Raw genomic sequence first — 12,531 nt, 5'->3', positions numbered from 1 at the left:
CAAAATTGCTTATTGTTCAAGACTTTTTCAATTTCCTGTCACAACAACCTTGAATATGTTTTTATTGGGACTCTGCTTATTAACCTGATCAGAGGCTTTACCTGCTTCTGCCATATCCATCTGACTTCTAATCTAAAGAATGTCTACAGCTGCAAGACACATGACTTCAATATTGTTCAAGATAATCATTAAAACCTCTTGAAACAGGTATTTTGAGACTGCAAAGCAATAGTTGGGTTTCCTTCATGCCATGGCAACTAGCCATGGAGCTTTAAATATGGTGGTAAGGTACTGTGTAAGGTATGTCCAATAGCTGTTGTGGTAAAACAAGGAATGTTTGCACAATCAACAGAGCTGACATTTAAAAAATTAAGTTTACCGTTTGTTTCCATTCTTTTTGGTTTTTCCATAATTTTCTCTTTTTTAGTGTGTCATGTGCAATGTGTCAATCTTATGCTGCAATCTTTGGGAGAATGGCATGAGAAAGATGGTATGATAGTTTAAATTGGCACTGATGGAAGAGTCCTTGGGTTAACTTTGATCAGATCTATTAATATAGTTGAAAATTAATACTAGACTAATATGTGTCGAAATTAGTTCCAAATAAAATTTAGTATATTTGTTCCCAACTGTTTAAATGACTCGCACAGACTTTCTTCAAAATATTTCAATTTGCTACAACTGTACACCAATTTATGGCTATATCTCATTGCTTCAGAATAAAAATATATTTATTCATTTCAGATTAACTTACTTTACCAGCCTAACTGAATCTAACTGAAACTGGCTATTTCCAGGTGCAGAACCGCGCCCTTTGTTCTTTTTTAAGACAGAAATGTTTTTCCGACAAGAGCTCAGCTCTTCACGGTGCTGCCACTTGGTGGTGTCCCGGCGCCGCAGTGAAAACCATGGCAATCGCTTGGATTGTGGCATTCAGCCCCACCAGGTTCTTGCGGTGCTTTCTTTAAAATTAACAATATTTACTGTTCTATGGCCTCTGTTTAATATCTATCTCTCTCTATATATGTACAGGTATAGGTGTAGGTATAGGTATAGGTATAGGCATGTATATATACACATATCTATATATATACAAAACACAAAATATTCATTGTAGGTGAATGATGCCTTCAAGTTTGTTAGACATATTTCTTTGATGTCTTTAAAACTATAACTACATGATCACTGTTCTGTCACCTCTATCTATATAGTGCAACATCTTAAACTTCTTAGAATACTTACAGAATACATTATTTGGGATGTTAGGGTGGCTCAAATGTGCAACCAGTTGCAACAACAACAGTTAATATTTTCTGGAAAATGAAAACAGTCCACGCTAAACCATCCTTGACTAACTGCTGTCCTTCTATGACAAGGTGACCCACTTAGTGGATGAGGGAAGGAAAGGGTATGGATGTTGCCTACCTGGACTCTGGTAAAGCCTTTGACACTGCACAGCCCTCTCCTGGCTGCTAACAATTTGGGTGAGTGCAGTGTTTGCTGGATGAAATACTGGCTCGATGTCAGGCCCAGAGAGTGGTGGTGAATGGAACTGATGCAGTTGGCAGCTGGTCACTGGCAGCGCTGCTCAGGGATCAGTACTGGCTCCAGTTCTGTTTAACATCTTTATCAATGACCTCGACAAGGGGATCAAGTTGACCCTCAGCAAGTTTGCAGCTGACACCAAGTTGTGTGGGAGTGTTGATCTGCTGGAGGATAAGAAGGCTCTGCAGAGGGATCTGGACAGGCCGGATCGATGGGCTGAGGCCAATTTTAAGAGGTTCAGTGAGACTGAGTGCTGGGTTCTGCACTTGGATCACAGCAACCCCATGCCACACTCTTCGGGCGCAGTGTCTGGAAAGCTGCCCAGCGGAAAAGGAGCTGAGAGTGCTGGCTGACAGCAACTGAGCATGAGCCAATGTGTGCCCAGGTGGCCGAGAAGGCTGAGGGCATCCTGGCCTGGATCAGAAATAGCTTGGTCAGTAGGACCACAAAAGTGACTGTCACCCTGCACTCGGCACTGGTGAGGCTGCACCTCAAATCCTGTGCTCAGCTCTGGGCCCCTCACTACAAGAAGGACATTGAGGTGCTGGAGCATGTCCAGAGAAAAGCAATGGAGCTGGTGAAGGGGCTGGAGCACAAGTCCTGTGTTCCTGAGGGAACTGTGGGTGTTTAGCTTGGAAAAAAATGAGGCTCAGGGGTCACTTTATCACCTTTAAGGCGGCTGTAGCCAGGTTGGGAGGGCGGGGGGACGGCCCCTTCAAGGAAAACATTGACAGGACGAGAGGACATCAAGCTGCGCCGGAGTAGGTTCACTCTGGAGATTAGGAGGAATTTTTTCACGGAAAGGGTGGTCAGATATTGGAATGGGCTGCCCACTCCTGGAGGTGTCTAAGAAAATACTGGACGTGGCACTTAGTGCCAAGGTCTAGCTGTTCGGTCATAGGTTGGATTTGATGACCTCAGATTCCAACCCCTCGGCTTCGGCCGCTCCCGCTCCGTTCGCTGCCTGCCACGTCGAGCTCGCAGCCTTCCCCGCCGGCACCGCCCTTGGCTGGGCCGCGCCGGGCCGGGCGCGCCGGGGAGGGTGAGGAGGCGGCGCGGCCCCCGCCCCGCGCGCGGCGCTGACGGCGCTGATGGCGCTGATGGCGCGCTGCGGCGGGCGCGCGGCGGGGCGGTGACGTCGCGCGCGAGGCGGAGGGCGGGGAGGAGGAAGAGGAGGAGACCCGGGCGGCCCCGAGGCTGAGGCAGCCGCGTCCAGCGGAGGCTCCGCTCCCGTCCCGTCCTGTCCTGTCCCGTCCTACCCCCACCCCCGGTGCCTCCGGTTCGGGCGGGCCGGCGCGGCTCTCCCGAGGCCGCGATGCGCTCGGCCTGAGCGCGCCTTCGCCGCCCCGCTCGGTTCGGGCCTCTGCGAGGCCGGGGACCGCGATGGCTGCGGGAAGCTGGCAGGAGGCGGCGGCCGGGTGGGCTGAGGAGGCGGCGGCCCGGGTGCGGGACGCCTTGTCGGGCGGGCTGGGGCTGCTGCGTGCCGAACTGGGCCTCGAACTGGGCCTCGACCCGCAGGCGCTGCCCACCTGGCTCGCGTTGGCGGTCCCGGCCGCGCTGGGGTTCGTGCTGCTGGGGCTGCTGCTGGCCGCGGCCTGCGGGGGCGGCCTCCGCAAGAAGCCGGCGCGGAGCGCGGCCGTGAGGAAGGGTGACGAGGCGGTCGGCGCGGCCCTGACGGCCGGCGGGGGCCAGGGCAAGTCGGCGGGCCCGGGCCCCGGGCAGCTGAACCTGAAAGGCGATGAGCAGAAGAAGCGAAACAGGAAGAAGCTGCCGGAGAAAGCGGCGCGGGTAAGAGGGGGTGAGGGCCGGGAGGGCAGCGGGGGTGAAACCGAGCTGACAGCGGCGGCACCGGGCGGGCTGTGGCACCCGGCCGGGTCCCGGTGGGGTCGCGTCTGCGAGCGGCCCGAGCCCGGCTGCCGCTCCCCGGGCCCTGCCGCGGTGGGAAGGATCCGGGTGCCGTAGAGGTTTCCGCAAGCCGCCGTGCGATATTTGCCTGTGAAAGGAAGTGTGGGGGTCCTGTCTGCTCTGGAGCCGTCTCAGGTCGCCTGGGTTACTTTGTTTCTTTGAAAACCTGGAGGAGCAGCGCTGCCACAAGTAAACTGCACGTTAATAACCCTGGGTGATGAGGAAAAGGCTGGCTTTTTGGAAGCGTTTTATTGTAAACAAAAATCGTATGAAAGCTGCTATTACTGTTGTTATTCACTGAATAATAGGGTTAGCAACCAGTAGTGGAGTCCTTAGCATGGCTTAGAGTTTCAAGCCAGGAGTTGTAGTCTAGGCAGGTAAAGACTATTGGAAGCAGCATTCTAAGCTCTATGAATGCTGTGATGATTCAAACTCGAGTCAGGTTTTTGCTTTATATTTTCAATGGAACACGTTAGTGTCAAATGTTGCTGTGAGCGTGCCTCAGTAGGAATGTGTCTGATTTAGTTATTACTGTAAGGATCATCTCCTTTAATAAGGAAATCTGTGTCTTACAGCCCCTTAAAAAGAGATCATTCCTGTAGTTTATATTTTTTAAATCCTTAATATGTGTGGGAACCTTCCAGCTTTTACAGTATGCATCCATCCACTTAAGAGAAAATTAGTAGAATGCAGAAATTGTCAACTGTCCTTTTAAAGCTTACAGTTGTCACAGTTTTGGGGCTTGAAGGGGATTGCTTCTATAGCTTTTGTATTGTTAGGATGTTTGTAATCCTATTTATGTCCAAATAGATTATAGGAATGAAAGTGTAACAGATGTCCCCTGCCTATTACAACTGTGTCGTATAATTATATCTTGCTCTATAAAATCTGAATTGTTTCCCTAATGATGAGAGAAAGGAGACACATTAGGTTTGTATCTTCACTTGAGTCTGTGGCAGCATTAAGATTTGAGAGGTTTGGGAAACTTTTTAATGAGAGTGTATGTCACCAACCTGTCTCTGAACACTGAACTACTGAAGTTGTTTCTGGAAGTTGCAAGAGACTGAATGTTGAGCCCAAGAAGAGAAAACATGATTCAGAATCTTTCCAGTGTAGTTAGGTTCTCCATTTTGGAGAAAGCAACCTAAAGATGTAATTTTTTCCCCATCTTGAGAAGCAGATACTTCAGGGTCAAATAAATATGTTATGCTTTCTTGACAACAAAGACTAACCCTAGAAATTAAATCAAGTTTGCTTCATTTATTTTGTTGAAATTCCAATATGAAAACAAATAACAAGCTCGTGCAAGTCATTGCCAAAGACATTAAAAATGCCTCCACAGAAGATTGAGTGAATAGGTGGATATCTCTCTTGACTTGACAGATTCACAAAAACAAACTTTAGTAATTTTATATAAAAAATAACTGACTTTTTTGTGAATGTAAATAATTGTACTCTATTGAGCTTGGTTTATGTAGGCATAGAATAAAGTTAAGGCAATGTAGGAGCAAATCGTTTTGTAATCAAAAGAGCAAAGTAGTTTTTAAGCTGTCATTCTGTATCATTAGGATTTTAAAAGTTATTTTTATAGTACTTTGTATTCATTATTTCCATGGTGAGATAGAAAAAAATCCTACCTTCTTCCAAAAGGAAATGTACAAACTGAATCATTAACTGAAGTGCAAATAAGTTTATACCAGTGACAAAGTTTAATAGGCCTGCCTTGTGCTCATTTTCCAAGATAAGTTTAGAGACTAATATTAGCATGTCCCAGTGTTTTCTGACTTATGTGAAAAATTCTCAAAATAGCATTGGAAACGTAAAGTTGCAACAAAAATTCTTACAGATTGCTGCCTGGTGATTTTCATCGTGTGGCTTGTGTGCTGTGATGCTAATACTGAGGGCTGGAGGGAAAAGCCTATTAGCAGTAGATTTACTACAGCCTTGCTATGCCAGGGTCTAGATTTCCATTGCAGGCAGTTCAGAAAGCTTAGAGCAACTGCTCTGTGGCTTTAAGAACACACTACAGATGTCTAATTAAAAGCTGTAGGGTTACTTTAATACAGAATTCCTGAGCTCACTGTATGGCAGGTGATGTGTAACACTCATCAGTCAGGGTCAGAAGTCTTCCTCACTGTGGCTTTTCTGAGGAGGAGTATTGATTGGTTTTTTCCTGGCATGTGGCTTTATTCAGTACCTGTATAAGTAGGGTCCAACTTACCCTACGTGTTCTTAGTAAAATAGGTTTCTTTGAATAGCACTGTGCTGACTGAATACAGTAGTACCTATGAGATTTTGTTTATTTACTTGCTATGAACAGACTGTGAAAAAAATGAAGCTGAAACTGTGTAGCATTCATTAAGAATAAAGTTTACAGAGCCAGTTCTGGCTTTCAGGCTGCTTGGAGCAGGGTATCATGGTGTCTTTACATCTGATTCTGTGCAGTAAACTTGCAGCTGCTTTTTTTTTTTTTTTCGTTTTTATTTTAACTCCTGCAAGAGGCAAAATGTCTAAATAAGTCTTTAGCCTCATTAAGAATTTTTTTTCTGTCCATAAAACTTTATAGTTAATTTTGATTCTTCCCCCTTCTGAATAATTACTGTGCCTTTCCTACTTCAGTAGAAAAAAAGTGAAGCTGTTCTTTACATGGTTTCTGTGCAATCTGCCAAGCACCACAGAAACTTGAGAGTAGCCATCTTCTGTGCTCTGCAACCACCAAAGGAAGCCATTCACACCATCCATTTGTAGATGTGGAAAATACCAAATTGACTTTGTACTTCCTATTGTTTCTCATGCACCTGGAGAATAAATGCTACACATTCTAGTAAAAGTATTTGCATTCATTTGAGGAAGTTTCATATTTGAGCTTTTTGGGCTATGGCTGTTTATTGCTTATTTGCACTTAGATTGTGAAAAGACTTTATACTTTCAGCTGATACTCAGGTGTTGGTTTGTGTATGTGTTAGTGCTCATATGGCAAAAGTAGGGCTGTAGGATTCTTTGGGCCTCATAGAGAAAATTGCTTCGTTTCTTTCTGAAGAGAAGCTTGCAGAAAACATTGGTTACCAGATTCTTTCTTTGGCCAAGAGGTAAGCAGAGGTATCTTTCTAATGGGTAACTGAGATTTTGGCTAATACAGCGTTGTAGCTTGAGGTGATAGCAGTTTCATTAATGCTGTTTGAAGCATGAAACTGAGTTATCCTTTGCACTACCATGTTTAAAGAGTACTTTTTGTTTGTTTTGAAAGTCTAAGCAAAACCTTTTCTACGTTTGGTATATCTTAACACCCTCAAATGAAGTGTGTGTGCAAAAAGGTTTATTTAAGTATTGGAATTTTAAGGTCCTTAGGCAAGAAAAGCATTCAAGTAATCAATGCTGTTACTGACAGCATTACTTCTGCCTTGTTGCATCTTGCCTGGCAGCTTTCAGATGAGGGTAGAAAAGATGGCAAATAATAAATTGCACAATTTTGAGTTAATTAATTTTGCCAGTGTGTGTTTAATTTATTACCCATAAAGTTTTAAACTTTGGGCTGTGGTTGTCTTTTTAAAATTAAACATTTCTGAATACTGTAGAAAACCTTTCTTGTTTCTTGCTTCCATTGCTTTCTTTCATCCAAAAATGGTCACATGGATTTTGGTTAAAATTCTATGATTCATCTATAGGCAGAAAATAAATGTGGAAAGCTTCCACTGAAAAGGAGGGTATTACAATTAAGGGATGTATTTCTCCCAAATGTATCAAAGTCCAAGTTTTCTGACATGTTTCTAAAGGTTGTTGTTTACATGATCAGATGATCAGACACCATTTTGAACAGTCATGTGGATGAATTTTTCCAGAGGGTTTTTTATGGATATGAATTCGTTTATTAGTTCAGAGAAAGTGCTGAAGTTCTTTTAAACTAAAAAATAAAACTTCTATTTATTGAATAGTTGGAAGGGATTAATAAAGTACTTTTCAATTTAAGGTACATATGTAATAGCTAAGAAGCAAGGTACAGAATTTAAAAAGTTAGTTGGCTGTAAAATTTTTGGTCTACACCCAATACAAGATGCATCAAATGTGTTATCTAAGTTTACTTCTAAGCAGTCCCTGGAGAAAATAGAGAGGCACAAGAACTGACTTTTGACAATGAGTTATTTTGAAGATGAAATATCAGTTCTTTGGTATCCCTGTGGAATATACCAATAAGGCGAACTTGGTTTAGAAGAACTTTTAGAGAGAGTTCCTAGGTCAGACTTGTAAATTGTACTTTGTTTTCAGAATGCTGAGGGAAATGCACTGCATGTTAGATATGAGAAGTCTAGGTTAAAGCTGGTTGTTGAAGGAGAAGAGGGGTAGGTGACCTGATCTTTCAATTTCTATTTATAGTTACTTTGAAGAAGTTGGCATGCTTGCTAACTACAGTAAGCAATACTGTGTTATGCACTAGTGAAATCATGCTGGGTGATTTGCAGGCATAGTACAATGTGGCAAGACTTAAATGCCTCTAACAGTTAAATTGAGGATCAGATCTAATATTTGAAGGAATAGGCCATGCTAAGTTGTGATATGGCTTTTGTTTTATTTGGAGGCAATTAGGTTTGTGTGAAGCAGAGTTATAATAGCTTTTGGGTTTTTAATAGCAAAAAAAAATTAACTAAAGGTAATAGAGCTTGAAATTTCTTTTGAGAGAATTGCAGGATTTAAAGCAGCTTTGAAGTAGCTATTTATGCTTATTTAGTTTTGAGTCATTCATTTATCTGAGTCATTCTGAATGTGAACCAGTGATATTTGTGTGGACTCTATCAATTACTACTCTTAACAATTGTTTTCCATGTAGTGAAATTAATGGCTGACTGTGGTACAATATTTAGATCTTTTTTTGCAATTAAGCAGAGTAACTTCAGCCATAGCCTTTTGTTAGAAGTAAATGATTTCTAAATTACTACATTTCTGTAAGGGAAATATGTAGACTAAGGTGTATGCTTTTGCTGTCAAAAGTAATGTAAAGACTCATTTAATGATTGTCCAGAGTTTTAATTTTATACATTGAATAATACATGCTCATTTTCTTTCCTTAATTGTGTGAGGGAGAAATGGTAGAGTAGTGTAACACCTGTAATCAAGTCTGTCTGAAAAGAACAATGGGCTACTATGCTTAGTCATGCTTCATGTTTGATTTCTAATTTCTGTTCTACTATGAAGTTTAACTTGTGAAGGAAGTGAGCTGGGAGGGAACTTGCATAGAGAGAAATTGCAGATGTTTGGTCAATGTAGAAATTACTTTTTAAAGTTAGTCCTCTTGCTGAACTGCTACAAAGTGGTAATTGTGTTAATTTAATTAGATAATTTATGGTATGTACAACTGTAGCTGAATCAGTTTTCAGAATAGCTACAGGTAATTTCAAAAGCTGGTAAATTTCTGAAATTTACCTTCTGCTATGAAAGGTAAATAGGAGTGAGATGAAATTATAAGACTTGTTCTCTTTCTGTTTTCATTTCTTTGATAAATACAGAATTGCAGTAGATCCTTTGAACAACAATCTACAATTTGGTCTCTCTATTCAATAATCTTACAGGCATTTTTCCATCAACAATTACATTTCAGTAATAGTGTAATTTGAGCTTTGTTTCATTTGCTTTCTCTAATTTTTTATTATTTATGCTCATTGTTTACACAGCCTAATGGACGGTCTTTCCTTGATGTATCTGAAGATGAAGTAATACAAACTGTCCATAAAGACAATATAAAGCAGCCTGTGGACACAGAAAAGAAGAATGAAAAGGTTAGTTATGGATACACAGCAAAAATGTTGACATTTGATTTATAATATTTCAATATCTAATAACTGGTTTTGGTTTGAAATCCTGTTACTTATATGAATGAAGAAGCAGATTTCTTACTGTGAAGAGTACTAAATCTAATTTGGAGTTGAAAAGAGCTAAAGTAGTATTTTCTTAACTTCTGAGACATTCCTTATTGCAGAATGTTTGTCAAGAAAACCCCACTCCCAGCCCCCCACTAAACACTGATATCTCTGTTCATCATGTGACAGCCTTAAGCCTACAGAAATAAAGTTTGTTTCATCTTGATGGCTTCATGGGGATGCAGCATAATGATAGTATTGTTAAGTGCCTTGTAAATGGTCTACCAATTGGGGGACTACTATTCAAAGGATTTAGACCATGTGCCTGCTTATTTCTTTTGCCAGATGTATCCATTGCTGATTAGAGTTCTTGATTTTTGATGGTAAATGTGAGCTTTGAAGTCTGGTGTGGGCTCTTTTGTTATGCAGATTAAACAGCTACATTAAAATATATTTTAAACCATTCATCTGCAATGTCTAATCTAAAAGTAACCTTACTACTGGCAGTGTTCTTTTTTGAACCGTGAGGACTAATTTTCTTTTGTTATATATGCTGTTATTTATGGGCAACATGGATATGCTTGAGCCTTTGATAATTTTTTTTGCTTGATTCTTTTACTAACATTGTGCATGAAGTTTTCCCACTGTCGTTGTTTTCTGACTTATTTTCTTAAATAAAGCGCTTTTGTTGTAACTATACTGAGGAAAAATAGAAGGTTGTGTATAAACAGTCAGAAACACTTTGCTGTGAGGGTGGTGAGGCACTTGAACAGGTTGCCCAGAGAAGCTGTGGATGCCCCATCCCTGGAAGTGTTCAAGGCCAGGCTGGACGGGGCTTTGAGCAACCTGGTCTAGTGAAAGGTGTGCCTGCCTATGGCAGGGGTTGGAACTAGATGATCTTTAAGGTCCCTTCCAATCCCAGCTTTAATTAATAAATACACTTGCTTACCCTCTTTTGTGGTTAGTATTTTGGATAAAAGACTGTATCCTTTTAGTTTGCTGTAGGACTTTAAATGTTTTTGCAATTTGCAAATTGATTGACTTTTCTGTGAAATAGGTTTGCCTTAAAGTTCCATGCTGTGTGGCTCTTCCTCTTCTCCATGTTTTGCATATCAGATTGACTTTGCTGAGGTTTTTTTTTCCCAAGAACATACCACAATTTGAACCTGAATGAACAACTCTATTTGCAGGTTTTCAAGTAGAGTAGGTGTTTAGATTCTAAACTCAACTTCACGTTAAAATTGCAAACACAGTGACATGAATTTTAAAATGTGAAGCTGAAACTGCAGCTCTAGGAAGTGAGTACCACTAAATGAATGTGGATGATTATTCAAATTGTGGTTTCATATCCCTTTGGGGGATCCTGGGCAGAAAATGATTGGGTCAGGAGTAAATTGTTACCCTTCAATTAAAAGCATGCTTAAGAACTTCCTTTGAACTATGGTAACTGTACAGGCTTTTAATTATTTGGTAAGGCTTCTCAGGGCATCCATAACATGTGTAACATTACAAACCTGCTGAGGTTGTAGGGGGTCCTGTTTAAGTGTCTTTGTGTACCATCTTTGGGATGGATGGTGTAAGAGAATGGCTGTGATTGAAGTTGTATGTGCATGTGTGTTACATATATGAATGCATATAGCATATGGTCCAAAGGGCATGGTTATTTTTTTGTGCTTCAGTATATGTGTTCAGTAAAAATCACACATCCTTTGTGTTTCTGTATTTCTTGGCTGCTTCAGGGCTGTGAATTTCATGTGTGTTTTTCTGCTTTGTGAGAGGGGAAGCTTTGGGTAATGTCTGGACTCTGGCTGCTCACCGGGTTTATTCTGCAATTAGTGACTTGCCACAGTACAGGGGTTTCTTTAGTGGTTAGTGTAAGGAGCTGTTCCCTAAGAAATGATTGTGGGAAGTTAAAATGTCATCATCCGTTCTGTTTGCAAGCACATAACTGCTTTGTCTTAAATACTAGAAATGATTACTCAGCTAGGGATCAAGAAGAAAGGTTTATTTTTCTATTGTTCTTGCATGGGGCACAATGCATCCTAAAGACTTAAATAATTTTGGCAGGCCTGCAGTATTCCTCATGTGCTCCTTGGCTGTTGGCAGAGCCAACACTGGCATCTTTGTGTGTTGCAGAAGGTGACAGTCTGAATGCATAGATTTCTGCAGAATGACTGGCTGGCTTGCTCTGGCTTTAGCATCTCTTGCTGTTTTTTTCCATCAGTTTGGTACTGAAATAGCAACTGGTGCAGTACAAAGTTTAGCAGGTGATGGGTTGATTGGATAAAAAAGGATGGTTCTGGTTTTTCAGAACAGGGTAACACAGTTTAGGAAAGTAAACACGTTTTCAAGATTTGCTTTTAAAAACAGTGTTTGTTAATCACAAACTTCTTTTTCAGCTGTTAAACTTTGAGGTTTTCCTTAAAAGCATAAAATACTACCGTAGGAGCTAGTTATTTAACGAAACTGAAGTCACAATTTGGAAGAGTAGTCATCTTGAACTGTTGTCAGGGAGCCTTCTGAAGTAATTTGAGGTGTTCTCTTAGTGCCAAAGGACAGTTGGGTAGTTATGGCTTTGTGGATAGAAACTTTAGGATCTCAAGTTCCAGTCTCAGTGTAGCTGCAAATGGTTGACAAAGGTACAAACTTATTCTGTTTGTAATCTTTCTCTAGTTGAGCTTGAAGAGGCAATATATAACTAATTTTAATGCTAATTCTCACTTTCCTTTTTAATTCTTTCATTAGAAGATGCCCTAGCAAATAATTTGACTTGTTCATATTTTTAGAACCAATTCTCTTCAGGTTCCTTTTGAAACCAGCCCTTCTCTTTTGGAGGCTTTTCAGAAGTTAGTTAGCTGGTATGTGGGCAAAGGTAGTCTGCTGAGCAAATGAAAATTCAGCTTGGGTCCCCATGTACATTAAACCATGAGCTAACTGTTCAAATTAGTTCCCAAATGTTATAGGTGTGGTGATGCAGCATTGATATAAGCAGTGAGTTTTTATCATCTTTGCTGCACTAACAAGCTGTATTGCTCTCAGCACCTGTATTGAAGCTACAGATTACTCTGGGGACGTGGTAACTCTAAGGCACATGAGCTGCATGCCATTGTGGGGCCCATAGCATATCTGCAGCAGATGTAGTAATAATTTAGGTGTTACCAATTCTGAATTCCAGAGGGATTGTTAGACACTTCTTGGACATTTAAGACTAGAAAACCAAATTTTGGGAACT

General features: G+C 41.2%; 1 protein-coding gene across 2 annotated transcripts in view; it reads left to right on the top strand.

Moving 5' to 3' along the window:
* The first annotated feature begins 2,739 nt into the window (after positions 1 to 2,739).
* Positions 2,740 to 12,531, top strand: part of MTDH (metadherin) — a 33,755-nt gene continuing 23,963 nt past the window's right edge. For both annotated transcript variants that reach the window (XM_059494031.1, XM_059494022.1), the window contains exons 1-2: positions 2,740 to 3,333; positions 9,114 to 9,218. In XM_059494031.1, coding sequence (XP_059350014.1) covers positions 2,929 to 3,333; positions 9,114 to 9,218 — 510 coding nt within the window. In that variant the 5' untranslated portion in view covers positions 2,740 to 2,928. The remainder of the gene's footprint in view (positions 3,334 to 9,113; positions 9,219 to 12,531) is intronic.

The sequence above is a fragment of the Ammospiza nelsoni genome, chromosome 1 (assembly GCF_027579445.1).
Source record: "Ammospiza nelsoni isolate bAmmNel1 chromosome 1, bAmmNel1.pri, whole genome shotgun sequence".
Lineage (NCBI taxonomy): Eukaryota > Metazoa > Chordata > Aves > Passeriformes > Passerellidae > Ammospiza > Ammospiza nelsoni.
The sequence above is the reverse complement of the archived record's forward strand: the minus strand, read 5'-3'. Positions and strand labels throughout refer to the sequence as shown.